Genomic DNA, 20473 nt, shown 5'->3' on the forward strand with positions numbered 1-20473 from the left:
CCACGAGGGTCCATCGAGTCCAGCATCCTGTCTCACACAGTGTCCAGCCAGTTCCTCTGGACAGCCAACAACAGGGCAGAGAGGCTGATGCCTTCATAAGAACCTTAGAAGAGCCCTGCTGGATCAGACCAGTGGTCCATCTAGTCCAGCATCCTGTCTCACAAAGTGGCCACCCAGTTCCTGTGGAGTGGGACTTCTCTGAGTAAATGTAGGTAGGATCAGGTTCCACCATGCTCCACTTGTGAAGATGTGGGAAGAGATAGGATTGATTCATGCGGATTGGATTTTACACATTCATCTCTAGGCTTTCTCCTCCCAACCGTAACCTAACTACTGCTGTCCCTGAGCACTTGCCCTTCTTTCTGTCCCAACACCTGAACATTTGTTTCTGCATTAGCATGGTGTCCTTTGTTCCTATCTGCCTGGAAGAATTCAGATCTGTGCAGAATCACCAGTCTGTTCCAAGACAAGATAGAACAGCTCCATTAATGTGCAGCAACCACCACGGTGAGCCAAAAATGTGACTCACTTGGATGCCTGCCTCCAGACATTTCCAGGCTTTGTTACGTTTTTGGCAGCCTTTTCCCGAGGCAATTTACTCTACAAATCCACTCTCTAGCCAGATGGTTTCTGTAGGTCATCCCAATTTGGCTTTAGCTCAGCACTGACTCATGAAGGATTCAGCAAGAAGTCAAGTGCTTGCAGTTAAAATCCTCCTCCACTTCTAGGTCATAAGAACGTTAGAAGAGCCCTGCTAGATCAGACCAGTGAGGGTCCATCTAGTCCAGCATTCTGTCTCACACAGGGGCCAACCAGTTCCTCTGGAGGGCCAGCAACAGGACAGAGAGGCCAAGGCCTTCATAAGAACATCAGAAGAGCCCTACTGGATCAGACCAGTGAGGGTCCATCTAGACCAGCATCCTGTCTCACACAGTGGCCACCCAGTTCCTCTGGAGGGCCAACAACAGGGCAGAGAGGCCAAGGCCTTCATAGAGCATCAGAAGAGCCCTGCTGGATCAGAGCAGTGGTCCATCTAGTCCAGCATCCTGTGTCATACAGGGGCCAACCAGTTCCTCTGGAGGGCCAACAACAGGGCACAGAGGCCAAGGCCTTCATAAGAACATCAGAAGGGCCCTGATGGATCAGACCAGTGAGGGTCCATCTAGACCAGCATCCTGTCTCACACAGTGGCCACCCAGTTCCTCTGGAGGGCCAACAACAGGGCAGAGAGGCCAAGGCCTTCATAGAGCATCAGAAGAGCCCTGCTGGATCAGAGCAGTGGTCCATCTAGTCCAGCATCCTGTGTCATACAGGGGCCAACCAGTTCCTCTGGAGGGCCAACAACAGGGCACAGAGGCCAAGGCCTTCATAAGAACATCAGAAGGGCCCTGATGGATCAGACCAGTGAGGGTCCATCTAGACCAGCATCCTGTCTCACACAGTGGCCACCCAGTTCCTCTGGAGGGCCAACAACAGGGCAGAGAGGCCAAGGCCTTCATAGAGCATCAGAAGAGCCCTGCTGGATCAGACCAGTGGTCCATCTAGTCCAGCATCCTGTCTCATACAGGGGCCAACCAGTTCCTCTGGAGGGCCAACAACAGGGCACAGAGGCCAAGGCCTTCATAAGAGCATCGACACGGTCCTCCAGGATCTAGACAAAAGCATCAAGACTTCTAAAAACCTGGGGGGTTTCTACTTCCTCTCGCCCTAAGTCTAAGACCTGGTCAAAATCTTGGTCCAAGGAACCCTTCACGAAGTCACCTCCTGAACAGACATGAGCCCAGCGCTCCTAGTCAAGCCACTCCAGGCCGTCTTATGGGAACAAACAGAAGTTTTCCCCACAACAACAACAGAGGCCTAAGGTTTGCTATTGGGAACCAACGTTTCCAATACACCTCACTCCCCTTCGGGATCTCAACTGCCCCCCCAGGTCTTTACGAGGACTATGATAGTCATCGCCATTTATCTCCGCCTTCAGGGGATCATAATATTCTCTTATATAGACAATTGGCTGGTGGTGGCCCTGGCAGCGGACACCCTCCAGTCACACCTCAGCACCATTTTATGCCTTCTCAGAGACCTGGGGCTCCAGGTCAATCTGCTGAAATCTTGCCTCGTCCCATCTATGAGAGTACAGTTCATAGGAGCCATTCTGGACACTCACCTCAGCCGCGCCTTTCTCCCTTGGGAACGTGCGGATGCGCTGGTTCTCATCACCAAGATCAGGAGTAAGGGTGACGCTTCAGCGCTCCAGATACAAAGACTTCTGGGACTGATGGCAGCCGCCACAGCTGTGCTTCTCCACGCCCGCCTCCATATGCAGTTGTGGTTTGTGAGACTGTTCTGGCCAACGCGTCACCTGCAGTCTCGTCGTCTGGTGTTACCAGCTCATGTCCTGATCTCCCTCACGTGGGAACGGAGCCTCAACCTGCTCCATTTCTACTGCCAGCACCATCTGCGGTGGTGACGACAGACGCTTCTTTATGGGGCTGGAGAGCACATCTCAATGGTCTGTGTGTCGGTGGGCCTTGGGAAGCCCCGCCTCCAAAGCAATCCTATCAATTATCTGGAGCTCCTGGTGATACAGTACGCCGTTCACTCCTTCTGTGTTTTAGCAATTTATTGATAACATATGGTTACAAAACTTAATTATAAATTTCCTGTACTAACCCATATGATATTTCAGTCCCCCCTCCCTCCCTTGTTTGACTTCCCCGAAGTTATATATTTAAGTTCAATACTAAGGGTACCACTAACAGATCAAAGGTCAATATTTTTTTTCCCCTCATCAATACTAAAAAATTGTCCAATGTCTTTTCACCTTCCACTCTTTCTCCATATATCCTTTAAATTTCTTCCACTCCTTTTTGAATATATCTAGATCATAGTCTCTTAGAGTTCGAGTTAGTTTGTCCATCTCACTCCACGATAAAACTTTCATAATCCAGGCCCATTTCTCTGGTATTTTTTCTTGTTTCCACAGCTGCGCATACAATGTCCTAGCAGCCGAGAGCAAGTACCAAATTAATGTCCTGTCTTCCTTTGGAAATTTTTCTAATTGTAACCCAAGCAAAAAAGTCTCTGCAGTTTTTTTAAAGTCATAACCCAACATTTTGGAGATTTCTTGTTGTATCATCATCCAAAATTCTTTCGCTTTTTCACAAGTCCACCACATGTGAAAAAAAGAACCTTCATGTTTTTTACATTTCCAACATCTATCCGACATTTTCTTACTCATCCTAGCCAGTTTCTTCGGAGTCATATACTACCTATACATCATCTTAAAACAGTTCTCTTTGATACTCTGACAAGTTGAAATCTTCATCGAGTTCTTCCAAAGGTGCTCCCATGTATCCATTTGTATTTCTCTATTCACATTGATTGCCCATTTGAGACTTTACTACTACTTCTTCTGTAGACCATTTCAATAATAATTTATACACTTTCGATATCAATTTTTCATTATCTCCAAGCAGGACTCTTTCTAATTCTGTTTGCTCACGTCTAATTCCGTCCGATTTAATATCATTTTCCATCAAGCTTTTAATTTGTTGCATTTGAAACCAATCATACTAATAAGCCGTTCACTCCTTTCACTGTCTCCTCCGCGGTCGTGTGGTGTCCTTTCTGACGGACTACACGACCGCCCTATACTACATGAACAAGCAGGGGGGGATGGTCTCCAGGACTCTTTGCTAATTGGCCAGCAGCATTTGGGAAGACCGCCTCCAATGGGACATCCACCCGGTGATGACACATCTTCCAGGTATCCAGAACACCACGGCAGATGCCCTGAGCAAGGGGGGGCTCCATCTTCCACGAGTGGGAGCTCAGATTGTTTTATTTCGTGTTTTACGTGCCTGAGGTCTCAGGTGCAGTTACTGACCTCGCATTCTATCCAAATCACAAGACGTCCTAGTCCCACTGGGCACTGCATTACTCGGGACGCCTCTGGAGACCTGTGGGTAGTTTTGAAGGCCTCCCTTCCAAAAGGATGTGGACAGAACGGGTGCAGAAGAGAGTCGCGAGTATAATCAGGGGCCTGGAGGAAAGGCTGAGGGGCTTGAGAATGTCCAGTCTGGAGAAGAGGAGTTTGAGGGGGACATGAGCGTCAGTTTGGTTTAGTGGTTAAGCGTGCGGACTCTTACCTGGGAGAACCGGGTTTGATTCCCCACTTCTCCACTTGCACCTGCTGGAATGGCCTTGGGTCAGCCATAGCTCTTACAGGAGTTGTCCTTGAAAGGGCAGCTTCTGGGAGAGCCCTCTCAGCCCCTTCCACCCCACAGGGTGTCTGTTGTGGGGGGAGAAGACATAGGAGATTGTGAGCCGCTCTGAGTCTCTGATTCAGAGAGAAAGGCGAGGTATAAATCTGCCCCCACCTCACAGGGTGTCTGTTGTGGGGGGAGAAGATAGAGGAGATTGTGAGCCGCTCTGAGTCTCTGATTCAGGGAGAAGGGCGGGATATAAATCTGCCCCCACCTCACAGGGTGTCTGTTGTGGGGGGAGAAGATAGAGGAGATTGTGAGCCGCTCTGAGTCTCTGATTCAGAGAGAAGGGCGGGGTATGAATTAGCAGTTGTCTTCTTCTCTTGAAGGATTTGAAGGGTTCTCATTTAGAGGAGGGCAGGGAGCTGTCTACGTTGGCAGCAGAGGGAGGGGGCTTGCAACAACCGCTTGACAATACGGGTGGAAAGGTACCGGCTGGATATTAGGAAAACCGTTTTTACCGTCAGAATGGTTTGGCAGTTGGGATCAGCTGTGTCTGGAGGCGGTGAGCTCCTCTTCATCGCAAGTCTTCAAGGACTTCAAGTCCTCGTTTGTTGTGAGGGCCCCTGCTGACATAAGTGAGACATTGTTGGGCTGGGCCATGTCAAGCCAGGCCACGTGTGTCCCTGTTTAAGATTAGGTAGCAGAGATATAAACTTTATAAAGGACACAGACAAACGCAATTAATTTTTTTTTCAAAAAAAAAAATTGAAATACGCTTCAAAGGTTAGCCCTTGTGGGTCTTAAAGGTGCTTTCTTTGTATTTCTCTCATTGGATCCAGGGTATTGGCAAACAAAGCTGGGGCTCTTTCCTTCCTTCCCCAGGAGACAGGGGAGGGAGGAGCCTCAGCCAATAGAAGGGAGAGAGGCTTGGCTTAGCTCTGCTGTGCAACTGAGAGAGCCTGGCAAAGGAAGCTCTGCCCCCCCCCCCTTTTCCTCCACAAAGGAGGAACCTCAGCCAATGTGCGATTGAGCAAGTCTTGCAAAGCAAGCTGTTATGCAGAAGGAAGCAAGAGAGAGGGAAAAGGAAACAGATGACAGCCAGTTGCTCTGAGGCCTGATGGGAGCCCTCTGGGGGCCGTATTTGGCCCCTAGGATGCATGTTTGACACTCCTGCTCTAGGCTGATTCTGGATTGGAGTAGAAGAATTGCAGATTTATACCCCACCCTTATCTCTGAATCAGAGACTCAGAGCGGCTTACAATCTCCTTTCTCTTCTTCCCCCACAACAGACACCCTGTGAGGTGGGTGGGGCTGGAGAGGGCTCTCACAGCAGCTGCCCTATTCAAGGACAAGTCCTGCGAGAGCTTTGGCTAACCCAAGGCCATTCCAGCAGCAGCAAGTGGAGGAGTGGGGAATCAAACACGTTTCTCCCAGATAAGGGTCCGCTCACTTAACCACTACACCAAACTGGCTCTCCAGGTGGCCTGTGTGGCCCGCTCCACCCCGTATGACTTCTGTGATCTGAGCCAGGGTGAGAGAAACCTTGGGGAAATCTGCCTGTTGCAGCTGTCTGTATTGAGCTAGACTGAGTAACCATTGGACTTGGTATAAGGCAAATTCAGTGCCTTATACAATCAGTGCAAACCAGTCCCCATTTCACCCTTGATAGATAGGTAAGTTGTATATTTATAGTACACGGCCATTGCCCTTTCCTAACTAAAACATATTTACAGCCAGAATTTTCAATTACTAAAATAACTTTAGATTTCTGAGTTCTCAAGATTTCTGAGTTCTCAATCAAACTAAAAAATTACATTAGTTATTATAGATTTTCTGGGCTGTATGGCTGTGGTCTTGGCATAGTAGAACCTGATGTTTTGCCAGCAGCGGTGACTGGCATCCTCAGAGGCATAACGCAGAAGGATAGAGTTCTCTCTGTGTCGAAGCGAGAAGAAGATGGTAGGCAGGTAATTTATATCTACTCAGGAAGGTGGGGAAGGGCTGAGTCATTATTATGTAGGAGTTTCCCAGGCTGTGAAATGTTAATAGAGGAGCTTTCCTGAGGAGGTTCTTTTGCATAGGGATTGGCTGTTGAAATTCTAATCTTATCTGTAGTGCTGTTGTAAGATGTAGAGCATTTTGTGACCGGAAAATCTACAACAACTAATGAACTCTGGCCATGAAAGCCTTCAACAATATATTTAAAAAATGACAATTAATTACTAATGGATGCCTTCTTGGAAACAACTTTTGCTCTTATTTTCCTAAAGGACCATCCTTTTGGTTTTAGTTGCAAAAAATGCTGAATCGTTTCACCCTTGTCGGTACCTCTTATTGCAGGACTCGAATTCGAGCGCTGGCTCAACGCCACGGGCCCTCCCTTAGCTGAGCCGGACCTATCTCAGGGATCCAGTCTGACCAGCCCAGTGGAGATGCTCTTCAACCTCTGGACGACGGAGCCTCTGGATGTGGCCACTGCATCCAACTGTGTTGACATCACAAAATGGCAGACGTTCCAAACGGTGCTTTTCCTGGACAGGCTGTTGGACGGCTCACCACTGCCTCACGGTGAGTTTGGCTGGATTTGTGGGGCGGTAATGCCGTTCCCAGTGTGTCACCTACAGGTTCAAAAAGGGCTAGACCATACCACTTTTATTTTTAAGAGCCCCATGGCAGAGAGTGGTAAAGCCACAGCACTGCAGTCGAAGCTCTCTGCTCACGACCTGAGTTCTGTCCCAGCGAAAGCTGGTTCAGGTAGCCGGCCCGAGGTTGACTCAGCCTTCCCTTTTTCCAAGGTTGGTAAAATGAGTACCCAGCTTGCTGGGGGGAAAAGCGTAGATGACTGGGGAAGGCAATGGCAAACCACCCTGTAAAAAGTCTGCTGTGAAAACGTTGTGAAAGCAACGTCACCCCAGAGTCGGAAACAACTGGTGCTTGCACAGGGGATTGCCTTTACCTTTAATATTTTATTTAACATTCTCTCATACCCGAAAGAAGCATGAGAGAGGGAGAAGGCAGCAGACTTGCTCACGGGCCTGATAGGAGCCCTCCCGGGCTGCAACTTTGACACACCTGGTCTGCTCAGACTGGCAACACTTCTCCAGGGTCTCAGGCAGAGAGCCAGTTGGGTGCAGTGGTGAAGCGCGCGGACTCTTACCTGGGAGAACCGGGTTTGATTCCCCACTCCTCCACTTGCACCTGCTGGAATGGCCTTGGGTCAGCCAGAGCTCTCGCAGAGCTGTCCTTGAAAGGGCAGCTGCTGTGAGAGCTCTCTCAGCCCCACCCACCTCACAGGGTGTCTGTTGGGGGGGGGGGAGGAGATAAAGGAGATGGTGAGCCGCTCTGAGTCTCTGATTCAGAGAGAAGGGTGGGGTATAAATCTGCAATTCTTCTTCTTTCAGTCCTTCTGCTGGAGATGCCGGGGACTGAACCGGAGTCCTTCTGTGTGCCAAGCAAAAGCCCTGCCACTGACCCACAGCCCTTCCCCAAGCCCTGTCTAGAGCCGGCCTTGCAAATTTCAGCTTTGCTGAGGTGCTAAGCTACATCCCAGTGGACCAAACTGCTTCCTTTTGAGTACCTCTCCTCTGTTTCTGGCAGCCACTTCCCTGATTCCGGCTGGGAAGGGGCTGTGGGGCTCAGCGGTAGAGCATCTGCTTGGCATGCAGAGGGTCTCAGATTCAGCCCCCAGCATCTCCAGTTTAAAGAAGACCAGGCACTAGGTGATGTGAAAGGCCTTTCTGGAAGACCTTGGAGAGCTGCTGTCAATCTGAGTAAGGCCATGCCAGGGGTGTCGAACTCGTTTGTTACGAGGGCCAGATCTGACATGTACAAGCCCCTGTCTGGCCAGGCCGTGTGCGTCATAAATGCAGGTATTGGAAATATAAACTTTATTAAGGGCACAGACAAACAGAATTAAAGATTTTTTAAAAACTTGAAACATGCTTAAAACATTAGCACTTGTTGATCTTGTGGGGCAGCCGGTTTGGTATAGTGGTTAAGTGTGTGGACTCTTATCTGGGAGAACCGGGTTTGATTCCCCACTTCTCCACTTGCACCTGCTGGAATGGCCTTGGGTCAGCCATAGCTCTGGCAGAGGCTGTCCTTGAAAGGGCAACTTTTGTCAGAGCTCTCTCAGTCCACCCACCTCACAGGGTGTTTGTTGTGGGGGGAGGAAGGAAAAGGAGATTGTGAGCCGCTCTGAGACTCTTCAGAGTGGAGGGTGAGATATAAATCCAATATCTTCTTCTTCTGATCTTAAAGGTGCTTTCTTTGAATCTCTCCCATGGGATCCAGGGAACTGGGCAAAGGAAGCTCTGGCTCTTTCCTTCCTTCTCCTTGGAGAGCCAGTTTGGTGTAGTGGTGAAGTGTGCGGACTCTTACCTGGGAGAACCGGGTTTGATTCCCCACTCCTCCACTTGCACCTGCTGGTATGGCCTTGGGTCAGCCATAGCTCTTGCAGAGTTGTCCTTGAAGGAGCAGCTGCTGTGAGAGCCCTCTCCAGCCCCACCCACCTTACAGGGTGTCTGTTGTGGGGGAGGAAGGTAAAGGAGATTGTAGGCCGCTCTGAGACTCTTCGGGGGGGGGGGGAAGATTGGGATATAAATCCAATATCTTCTTCCAGGAAACCAGGAGGGGAAGTAGCCTCAGCCAATAGAAGGAAGAGAGGCTTGGCTCAGTAACTCTGCTGTGCGATTGAGAGAGCCTGGCAAAGCAAACTCCCCGTCCTCCCCAAGGGAGGAGCCTCAGCCGATGGAGAAAATAGAGGCTTTGCTCTGTAGCTTCTGTGCGATTGAGCAAGCCTGGCAAAGGAAGCTGTGATGCGGAAGGAAGCAAGAGCGAGAAGGAAGCAGATGACAGGCAGCTGCTTGAGGGCTTCATAGGATCCCTCTGGGGGCCTGATTCGGCCCCTGGGCTATACAGACTCTCAGTGGGCCAAGGGTCTGATTCAGTAGAAGGCCTTTTCCTTCATTTGTGTGCATTCTTGTTGCTAACCTTCAAACATGCGCTCTTCAGAGGTGATATCGAAGCTCTCCGAATGCTACTCCGCCCAGCTGGACAGCATGAACACAGAGATCCGGATCCGCTGGCTGCAGATTGTCGTCCGCAATGACTACTACCCCGACCTTCACAAAGTACGGCTCTTCTTGGAAAACCAGGTACTCGCTGCTGTATTGAAAAGCACTGTGCCTATCAGAGGGTGTGAGATACGGGCCTGAAACATGCCATGTGCAGCCAGGGCCGGCGCATGGGAGTAGACCAAGTAGGTGGCCGCCTAGGGCGCCAGCTGGCCTAGGGGTGCCAAGGGGTGCCCCCCCCAACGCGCTGCGCCCTCTGCGTTCACAACCTTGCCGAGGCTTCCCAAGGCTCAGGAAGCCTCGCCAAAGTGGGGGGGGGGGGCTGGCAGTGAGCGTGCTCAAAGCCCATCTCTGGGCGTGCCCGCTGCCATCCTGAGCTTGCCCAGGCCATGGGGAGGGAGTGGGGGTCTGCCTGGGGTGGCAGAACCCCCAGCACCGGGCCTGTGTGCAGCAGATCTGTGAACTTCTGCCTCCTGGCCAAGTGTGTAGGGGAGGGGCTGTGGCTCAGCGGTAGAGCGTCCGCTTGGCATGCAGAAGGTCCCAGGTTCAATTCCTGGCTTCTCTAGTCCAAAGGAGCAGGCAGTAGGCGGTCTGAAAGCTGCCTAAGTCCCAGGAGAGCTGCTGCCAGCCTGAGTGGACAATGCTGACTTCGATGGGCCAAGGGTCTGTCTCAGGAGAAGGCAGCTTCATGCATGTAGCTGAGGTGTGTGGTGGAAATACGTCTCCTGGCCCTGGGGGAGGTGGGAAGGTACACACAGGCAATATTTTCTTGGCACATACTTGCGTTCAGCGCCACCGATCACCTGTGAGCAAGTTTAGTGTCCTTGAAAGGGCAGCTGCTGTCAGAGCCCTCTCAGCCCCACAAACCTCACAGGATGTCTGTCTCCTGAGAGCCAGTTTGGTGTAGTGGTTAAGTGTGCGGACTCTTATCTGGGAGAACCGGGTTTGATTCCCCACTCCTCCACTTGCAGCTGCTGGAATGGCCTTGGGTCAGCCAGAGCTCTGGCAGAGGTTGTCCTTGAAAGGGCAGCTGCTGTCAGAGCCCTCTCAGCCCCACAAACCTCACAGGGTGTCTGTCTCCTGAGAGCCAGTTTGGTGTAGTGGCTAAGTGTGTGGACTCTTATCTGGGAGAACCGGGTTTGATTCCCCACTCCTCTGCTTGCAGCTGCTGGAATAGCCTTGGGCATAAATCGGTGGGGAGGGCAGGGTATAAATCGAATTAAACATAAACATAGCTCTCGTAGGAGTTGTCTTTGAAACGGTAGCTGCTGTGAGAGCCCTCTCAGCCCCACGCACCTCCCAGGGTGTCCATTGTGGGGGAAGAAGCTATAGGAGATTGTGAGCCACTCTAAGACTCTGATTCAGAGAGAAGGGCGGGGTATAAATGCAGTATCTTCTTCTTCCCCTTTGTGCCGCAGATGTCTCGGATGTACACGATCCCACTGTACGAAGACCTCTGCAGCGGCCCCCTGAAGCCCTTTGCCTTAGAAGTTTTCCAGCAGACCCAGAACCAGCTGCACCCCAACCTGCGGAAAACCATCCAGCAGATTTTCACACAGGGCTTGAACCCTCTCCTAGCCATGGACACCACTGCCGCCGCGGCTGCCGCAGACGCCTCGCCCGCCGGGCCGGAGGACAGGGCCCCCGAAGCTGCCAACGGCGCCATTTCTCTCAGGGACGTGAACGTGTCCGCTTAAGCTCACCGGCTCGGCACCGGGTTCAGAAGCCGGAAGGGCCGAGCGAAAAGAGGGGACGTTCTGGCAAAGCGCTACTGCCCGGCCCTCCGAGACGCGGTCGCTTTAGGGGGCTGGATTCCTAACACGTGTGCCTTCAAGTGTCTAACGTATCGGCACAGCCATATATCAGGGATGTACCTCCTAGCTGCAAATGGAAGTGGGGTTGTGGGGGGGGGGGGACCGGTTTGGAAGATGGATCATGAATGTGAATTCCGGGGTGACTCGCACGTTCTCCCCCCCCCACCCCTCTGCAAGTTGGAAACGTTCCTTCCAGCGGTCGGCGTGGGGTTGGAGGATCGGGCGTTTGCGCTCTTCGGGAGAAACAGCATCGCTGCTGTCAAGGAAGTTAACAAAAAGGAGACGGTGGAGGGATTGCGGAGGTAGCGAGGCGGGGCGGTGGTCTCCGGAGATCAAGACCGTTCGTGAAACTTGAAAGGAAGCGGTAGGGAATTCCCTTTTTGATCTGTCTGGTTCGGAAGGGTGAGGATTTCGAACCCGCGGTGCGTCTCTTCGAAGACCGTTCCCAAGTCCGGCCACGGAGGCTTCTGGGAGGGCCTGCCGTTCTTCCGTGCTTTGGATCCGCCTTGCCCGACTCTCGCAGGGAGATTTTGACGACCAGGCCCTGTTTTCCCTGCAAGCGGGATCAGGGTCCCATTTTCCCCCTAAAGGTCTGATGTAAAACCAAGTGTTTGGCCTTCACTAGTGCCTCGGTTGCAGCTCAGAAATGGGCGAGGCAGCCTGCATTTTCTCTCTCCCTCTCTTTTTCTTTTGCAAATAAATAAATTGGATTTATCGGCAAAGGTGGGCACGATCCACCGGCAGCTTTTCACTTGTGGCTTTGTGCAGCGTTGGTTCTTTTTTCAGAAGCAGGTGCAAAAGAAGATATCAGCGGGTGTCCTGTCGGGCCCAAAACCATTGGAATGGACTGATTTTACTTCCAAAACATCTTTGTTCCGAAATAGCCCCCCCCCCGCACTGACCACACACACACACACACTGGAGGTGGTATCACTGGTTGAGAAAACGGATGTAGTCCAATTCCAAACCTTGGCTTCACAACAGCGCCTCCTACAGTTTCAGAGGGTAGGACAGCAAGAGTTGAGTCCCACGGCGCCTTAGAGACCGATGCTCTTTTGAGGTATGAGCTTTCCCTCTGATATAGGGAGCTTTGACTCTCGAAAGCTTATACCAGGGGTGGCCAAAGTGCGGCTCAGCCACGTGTGACCTTTTACACATATTTTGTGGCTCTCAAAGCCTCCACTGCCTCACCAGCCAGCTGGGAGAAGACAGCTCTTTAAATCGCTTTGCCAAGCTGAGCCAGCTGGTGGCGTGGAGAATGTATTTAAAGTTACTTCCTTTCTATATCTTCCTCCCATCTATTTCCCTCCCTCCCTCCAACATCTGACATTCCTGTCTTGTGCCTCTCAAACATCTGACGTTTTATTCTGTGTGGCTCATACGTTAAGCAAGTCTGGCCACCCCAGGCTTACACCCCTTGTCTGTCTCTCCAGTGCTGCTACTGGGCCCATGTGGAGTCTTTTTTTTTTTTTTTTTTTTTGCCGCCTCTTAATTCCCCCCCAAAACAACATAACCGTGATCTAAGTACCCTACCCTACTTTTTTATATATATAATTACTTTTGAATGTACATACTTTTAAAACATAAAGCTACTTTTGAATTTACAAATATCTTTATGGCACAAAAATCCACAACAGCGACCATAAGGGACAATTAAACCATTAGGGTTTGTAGAATCTTTCGGGCTCAAGTGCCGTGTTCTACTGGAGAAAGTTTTTCTTCCAGACGTTTCGTTCTCGGCTGCGGAGAACATCCTCAGTGGCGTTGCAGCCGGAGCAGGCGCTCAGACCTTCTTGGCTGCTGTGCATTGAGTGGGGCCAGGGCTGCTGGAGAGCTGCTATTTCTAGGCTGGAGGGGGTGTGGTGAAAGGGCAATTGGTTTGTGGATGTGTTCATTGTTTGGTGGGGCTTCCTGGAAGGGTAGTGATAAGGAAACTGGCTGTTGAATGTGACCATTGATCTGTGTTAATTGCTGGGAGGGTTGGAAGGGGTGTGAAGAGAAGGAAGATGGTTGTTGACTGTGCTGATTGTTCTGTGGAATGTGCTGGTTGTTCTGTGAATTTCTGCAATTTATAGTAAGTAGGGTGTTTTGCAGAGCTGGATACCAAGATTGGCGGATGGAAATGCCTTCTTCCTTTCTGTTAAAGTTGTACTGGTGTTTGTAAATCTCAATAGCTTCTCTGTTCAGGCGGGTATGATAATGTGAGACCGTAGAAAGGACTTCAGTTCTTTCAAAGTGGATGACGTGGTCTCCTTCTTGAAGTGCATGTTCAGCTACAGCTGATTTTTCTGGCTGAAACAAGCGACAGTGTCTCTTGTGTTCGGTGAGACGGGTGTTGATACTGCGTTGGGTAGTGCCGATGTAGACTGCGCCACAGGAGCAGGGTATTTTGTAGACTCCAGGGGTTGAAAGTGGATCTCTCATATCTTTGGCTGAGCACAGCAAGTGGCGGATCTGTTGTGTGGGCTTGAAGACTGTGTCAACATTGTGGCGTTTGAGAATTTTGCCAATGTGGTCGGTGACAGATTTTATGTAGGGCAGGAAGGCTGTACCTACATTTGTGTGTGGCTCAGGATTTGGTGTGGATGGTCTCTGTCGCTTGTTTCAGCCAGAAAAATCAGCCGAGAACGAAACGTCTGGAAGAAAAACTTTCTCCAGTAGAACACTGCACTTGAGCTCGAAAGATTCTACAAACCCTAATGATGTTACCAGCCGTGAGAACCTGAAATCTTTAAACCATTTTCAACAGAGCTCACAGTAATTTAGTAGTACAGCCTACAAGTTGACTAGTTACAATAATAAACTTACTTATTTGCTAGTATGACGTCATGGCAATTTCATATTTTTTTTCTCTAAGGCGACCTGACTGTGTTTATGTGGTTCATGTTTTTATGTCCAAGATATTTGTGAATTCAAAAGTCGTTTTACATTTCAAAAGTATGTAAATTCAAAAGTAATATATATATAAAAAGTAGGGTAGCCTATTTACATCACAGTTACGTTGTTTGTTTCTTGTAATGTATCTTCACAGTGATCCCATTATTGCTTATTGTTAATTCCCAAAGGCAGAGAGAGGTTGACCAGGTCAAACCTTCCTGACGCAGACAAACCATAAGAGATTGCACCCATTGGAAGTGGACGGAGGATTAGCCCTCTACCTTCTCTATCCCATGCATAATCTTGTAAACCTCTATCATGTCACACCCAGTCGACATTTTGGACCACGAAATTAATCAATGGTTTCGGTTTTCCTATAGCTTAACATTTTCTTACAGAACCCTGCCCAGCTCCAACCTACGGGCTGTTCCTTCTAGATTATACATTTAGGAGAACATAAGAACAAAAGAGAAGCCATGTTAGATCAGGCCGATGGCCCATCCAGTCCAACACTCTGTGTCCCACAGTGGCCAAAGAACCCAGGTGCCATCAGGAGGTCCATCAGTGGGGCCAGGACACTAGAGGTCCTCACACTGTTGCCCCTCCCAAGCACCAAGAATACAGAGCATCACTTGCCCCAGACAGAAAGTTCCAATAATATGCTGCGGCTAATAGCCAGTGATGGACCTCTGCTCCAGATGTTTATCCAATCCCCTCTTGAAGCTGACTATGCTTGTAGCCGCAGCCACCTCCTGTGGCAGTGAATTCCATGTGTTAATCACCCTTTGGGCGAAGAAGTACTTTCTTTTATCAATTCTAACAGCTTTATCAGTTCTAACCCGACTGCTCAGCAATTTCATTGAGTGCCCACAAGGTCTTGTGAGAAAGGGAGAAAAGGACTTTCTCTACTTTCTCCATCCCATGCATCATCTTGTAAACCTCTATCATGTCACCCCTCAGTCGACGTTTCTCCAAGCTAAAGAGCCCCCAGCGTTTTAACCTTTCCTCATAGGGGAAAGTGTTTAACCCTTCAATCATTCTGGTTGCCCTTTTCTGCACTTTTCCCAATGCTATAATGTCTTTTTTGAGGTGCTGTGACCACAGTGTACACTGTGCTCCAAATGAGGCCGCAACATCGATTTATACAGGGGCATTATGGTACTCATTTGCCTTAAGGCTTCAGCATCCAAGCATGATGTTCATCCATTTGATTGGTTCGGGGAAAGGGAGGCCTAGGAGCTGCAGCGTGACCCAAAAATGCTGCTCTGGCAGGCTGGGAAAGGGACAGGCTGAATCTACAACCTGCCCTATGAAAACCATTCACCTCTGCACACAGGTGTCAAGCGCCGCTATTTCTCAATAACCAGTTCTTTGTTTTAAATCAAAGTAGTTTTATTGTTAGAAACTAGGGTTGCCAATCCCCAGGTGGGGGCAGGGGATCCCCTGGTTTGGAGACCCTCCCCGTGCTTCAGGGTCGTCAGAAAGCGGGGGGGGGGGGGGAGGAGAGGGAAATGTCTGCTGGGAACTCTATTCCCTATGGAGATTTATTCCGATAGAAAATCATGGAGAATTGATCTGCGGGTATCTGGGGCTCTGGAGGGGCTGTTTTTTGGGGTAGAGGCACCAAATTTTCAGTATAGCATCTAGTGCCTCTCCCCAAAATACCCCCCAAGTTTCAAAACGATTGGACCAGGGGGTCCAATTCTATGAGCCTCGAAAGAAGGTGCCCCTATCCTTCATTATTTCCTAGGGAAGGAAGGCATTGAAAAGGTGTGCTGTCCCTTTAAATGTGAGGGCCAGAACTCCCTTTGGAGTTCAATTATGCTTGTCACAGCCTTGATCTTGGCTCCACCCCTAATGTCTCCTGGCTCCACCCCCAAAGTCCCCAGATATTTCTTGAATTGAACTTGGCAACCCTATTAGAAACTCAGAAGCTGTACCATGTACACAAACCTTGGGAGTAATGATGTACACACAGTTACACAGTTGCTATATAGGTTACCATACAAAGGTTACCATACAGATGCATACTTCAGTCACGGGTTCAAAGGTTACTAAACCACTATCTATTTTATTACTAAGGAATTTCAGGCTATTGGAAACCTCAAACATTCTCACACTAGTCTGGGAGACGATAAGGGTTGTCTGTGTGAAACTGTGGAAGAGGCGACATGAAGGTAATACCAGCCAGGCTGTAACATAAACATCCTAGGGATTTATTACATCCAGATGGATTTATTACTTGCCCACTGTAAATAAGGGGGGAGCAATATAGAGTTGGTGACCTGCTCTTTCTCTAGGAAAAATACATTACAGAAATGAGTGCGCTTGACTGCAATTTATGCACTCACTGTTATAAGACCTGGGGGGCGGGGGCGTTGTGTTGGAGGTGTGCATGTGTGTTTTATTTAGATATGTAAAATTTCTGGAAATTTTGAAGCTTGGAAAACCCAGGTTTTTTACCGGGAAAAAAATGGAAATTTTCAGAATATTTTTTTTTTAAAAATGCTACATGAGCACTTATTTTTTCTTTTCCAGCTTGAAAGTTATTCTATCACTTTAGGAACATAAAATACGACCATGGACAATTTTACTTGGCATGAGATTATCACAGCTAGCATATTAAAAATATAGTGCATCCAAACAATTATTTCAAACAGAATTTACTTTTTAAATTATATTTATCTATAATTGTAACAAACGGAGCAACAATCTCCTGAACGGTTTACTAGTTTATGTGGAACAGATCAAAAAAACCTCCGCCAAACAATTTTTAAAAATCCAGGAGTAACAATTATTCCTATTTCCTCTCCACAGTATTAAATAAAAAACTCATTCTCATAAAAAGAATTGAAGAGGGGGGAAGTATATAGAAGGGAGTGTAGGACTAAGTTTCAATGAATGGGCATGACCAGGACTTGCTTGTCCTCAGTGCACAGAAATTAGAATAATCTGATACCAGATATTTTTACAAATGATTTGGAAAATATTTGAACACGTCTTAAAATATTCATGTTAAAATAAAACGTTCCATAATCAATTTATTTTATTTTTTTCAATTTTTCAAAAAAAAAAAAAGTTTCAAGAAAAAAACGGACAACCCCCCCCCCCCCCCCATTTTTCCTTTTTCCGGGCCTTCACATCTCTAGTTTTAGTCAGCTTTTCAATCGTTGTAAAGCAATGGTGTAAAGCAATAATAGAAATGGAAAAGTGGCCGCGCTGATGGACCTTCTGATGGCCACTGGGTTTTGGCCACTGTGTGACACAGAGTTTGGGGCTGGATGGGACTCTGGCCTGATCCAGCATGGCTTCTCTTAACATTTTAATGTGTGGGACAGTGATGCTCTGTCTTCTTGGTGCTTGTGGGGGGCGGGACAGTTGGAGGACTTCTGGAGTTTTGGCTCTGCCGGTGGACCGCTGATGGCCCCTGGGTTTTGGCCACTGTGTGACACACAGTGTTGGACTGGAGGGGCCACTGGCCTGATCCAACATGGCTTCTCTTATGTTCTTATGTGACACAGAGTGTTGGACTGGAGGGGCATTGGCCTGATCCAACATGGCTTCTCTTATGTTCTTATGTGACACAGAGTGTTGGACTGGAGGGGCATTGGCCTGAACCAACAGGGCTTCTCTTATGTTCTTATGTGACACAGAGTGTTGGATTGGAGGGGCCATTGGCTTGATTCAACATGGCTTCTCTTACATTCGCCTACGGTGTCACAGCAGCTGAAGCTGCCGCAAGGCCTGGATTTCCTTTCCCAGCAGGGCTTGTTCTTCTTTGACATGGGCATACAGAAGCTCCCTGTCTTCCCTCCTGCCTCCCAACTGGAAATGGATTTCCTTTCATAGGTCGTAACCCTGCAGGTGAAGCCCCGCCTCTTCCACACCAGCTCCAGTTGGACAGAGACACCCCCCTCCCCCAGTCTCTCCCTTCACCCTCTGCCTTTAGGCCTCCGTTTTATTGCATCTTTTATTTTTGCAGAATCACGTTTGTAACCCTGGGGGAGAATTTTTTTATTATTTTTTTTTAAATAGATTTGATTTTATTGAATCTGATCCAATCCAAAGGGACTGTAGGGAAAATAAATAATAAAAATATAAATCTAACATAACAGGAATCCAATTTAGATCAATTTTTATTTTTAAATGCACGACATTCTTTTTAAATGCACGTCCATGCCTTACAGTGATGAAGTTTGAATTAAAACGGAAATTTTTTGGACATTCCCCTCTCCTGGCTTATCTACTTTGCACTCTGGAATCTGGGCCCACCCTTTACCTCCATGCAAGGAGGGAATCCAGAATTTGGAACTGGAGGGGGGTGGTGTATTAGAAATGAGAGGAAGAAACCAGAACTCAAGATCAAAAAGCTCCTTCTCAGACCAGCATTCGTTCTGGACAGCCTGCCATTCCAGGTAAGCTGCCTTGAATCCCAAGAAAAGGTGGGATGTAACCAAATAAAAACGGTTTGTGAGAGAAGCCATGAGGGGCTGTGGCTCTGCGGTAAAGCATCCGCTTGGCCTGCAGAAGGTCCCAGGTTCAATCCACAGCATCTCCAGTTAAAAAGGACTAGCCAAGAGGTGGTGGGAAAGACCTCAGCCTGAGATGCTGGAGAGGTAAGGAGGGGGGCTGTTCCTCGGGTAGAGCATCTGCTTGGCATGCAGAAGGTCCCAGGTTCAGTTGCTGGCATCTCCAGTTAAAAAGGACCAGGCAGGAGGTGATGGGAAAAACCTCAGCCTGAGATGCTGGAGAGCTAAGGAGGGGGGCAGTGGCTCAGTGGCAGAGCATCTGCTTGGCATACAGAAGGCCCCAGGTTCAATCCACAGCATCTCCAGTTAAAAAGGACCAAGCAGGAGGTGTTGGGAAAGATCTCAGCCTGAGACAATGGAGAGCTAAGGAGGGGGGCTGTGGCTCAGTGGTAGAGCATCTGCTTGGCATGCAGAAGGTCCAAGGTTCAATCCCCAGCATCCTCCACTGCTATTCCATATCTGGTGACCCCGAGGGTGTCCCTCTAGCTCAGGGGTGGCCAAACTGCATCTCAGGAGCCACATGTGTTTCTTTCACACATATTGTGTGGAGCAGAGGTCCATCAGTAGGTATTAGCCATAGCATATTGTTGGAATTCTCTGTCTGGGACAGTGATACTCTGTATTCTTGGTGCTTGGGAGGAGCAACAGTGGGAGGGCTTCTAGTGTCCTTGCCCCACTGATGGACCTCCTGATGGCACCTGGGGTTTTTGGCTATTGTATGACACACAGTGTTGGAGTGGATGGGCCATTGGCTTCTCTTAGAAGAGCCAGTTTGGTGTAGTGGTTAAGTGCGTGGACTCTTATCTGGGAGAACCGGGTTTGATTCCCCACTCCTCCACTTGCACCTGCTGGAATGGCCTTGGGTCAGCCATAGCTATTGCAGAGGGTTTCCTTGAAAGGGCAGCTGCTGTGAGAGCCCTCTCAGTCCCACCCATCTCACAGGGTGTCTGTTGTGTGGGGAGAAGATAAAGGAGATTATAAACTGCTCTGAGTCTCTGATTCAGGGCAGGGTATAAATCTGCAATTCTTCTTAAATTAAAGCCCCCACTGCCTTGTCAGCTGACCTGCAGGAGATATTTGTCTCTTTAAATCATTTTGCCAAGCCAGCTGGGGATTTGGAGAATGCATTTAAAGTTAAAGTTGCTTTCTTTCCACCCTTCTCTCCCTCCCTTCCTTCCTTGTCTTGTGGCTCGCAGACATCTGACATTTACTCTTATGTGGCTGTTACGTTAACAAGTTTGGCCACCCCCTGCTCTCCCTGGTTTCAACATCCAGGACTGTGTGTTTCACTGTGATGCTACAACACATAGGCAGCCAATCTCCCATTCCAGATTCTCCCAGTATTTCCAGTAGCTGGGAGACCATGTTAGAGCTTCCTAAATTAAAGGTAGTCCCCTGTGCAAGCACCAGTCGTTTCCGACTCTGGGTTGACTAGGGTTGCCTAGTCCAAGAAATATCTGGAGATTTTGGGGGTGGAGCCAGGAGACTTTGGGGGGTGGAGCCAAGATCAAGGCTGTGACAAGCATAATTGAACTCCAAAGGGAGTTCTGGCCATCACATTTAAAGGGACGGCACACTTTCTCAATTCCTTCCTTCCATAGGAAATAATGAAGGATAGGGGCACCTTCTTTTGGGGCTCATGGAATTGGACCCCTTGGTCCAATCTTTTTGAAACTTGGGGGTTATTTTGGGGAGAGGCACTAGATGCTATACTGAAAATTTGGTGCCTCTACCCCAAAAAACAGCCCCCCCCAGAGCCCCAGACACCTGCGGATCAATTCTCCATGATTTTCTATGGGAATAAATCTCCATAGGGAATAATAGAATTCCCAGCAGACATTTCCCTCCCCTCCCCCTGCTTTCTGACGACACTGAAGCGGGGTGAGGGTCTCCAAAACGGGGGATCCCCTGCCCCCACCTGGGGATTGGTAACCCTATGGTTGACGTTGCTTTCCCAACGTTTTCACGGC

At 49.0% G+C, this 20473-nt stretch overlaps 2 protein-coding genes across 2 annotated transcripts in view; one reads left to right on the forward strand and one right to left on the reverse strand.

Moving 5' to 3' along the window:
- RNPEPL1 (arginyl aminopeptidase like 1) overlaps positions 1-11854 on the forward strand; it is a 60306-nt gene extending 48452 nt beyond the window's left edge. The window contains exons 10-12 of the mRNA XM_060242716.1: positions 6549-6776; positions 9222-9364; positions 10702-11854. Coding sequence (XP_060098699.1) covers positions 6549-6776; positions 9222-9364; positions 10702-10980 — 650 coding nt within the window. The 3' untranslated portion in view covers positions 10981-11854. The remainder of the gene's footprint in view (positions 1-6548; positions 6777-9221; positions 9365-10701) is intronic.
- Positions 1-20473, reverse strand: part of LOC132574464 (cytochrome P450 2J2-like) — a 585507-nt gene that overhangs the window by 471480 nt on the left and 93554 nt on the right. The window lies entirely within an intron of this gene.

The sequence above is a fragment of the Heteronotia binoei genome, chromosome 6 (assembly GCF_032191835.1).
Source record: "Heteronotia binoei isolate CCM8104 ecotype False Entrance Well chromosome 6, APGP_CSIRO_Hbin_v1, whole genome shotgun sequence".
Taxonomy (NCBI): domain Eukaryota; kingdom Metazoa; phylum Chordata; class Lepidosauria; order Squamata; family Gekkonidae; genus Heteronotia; species Heteronotia binoei.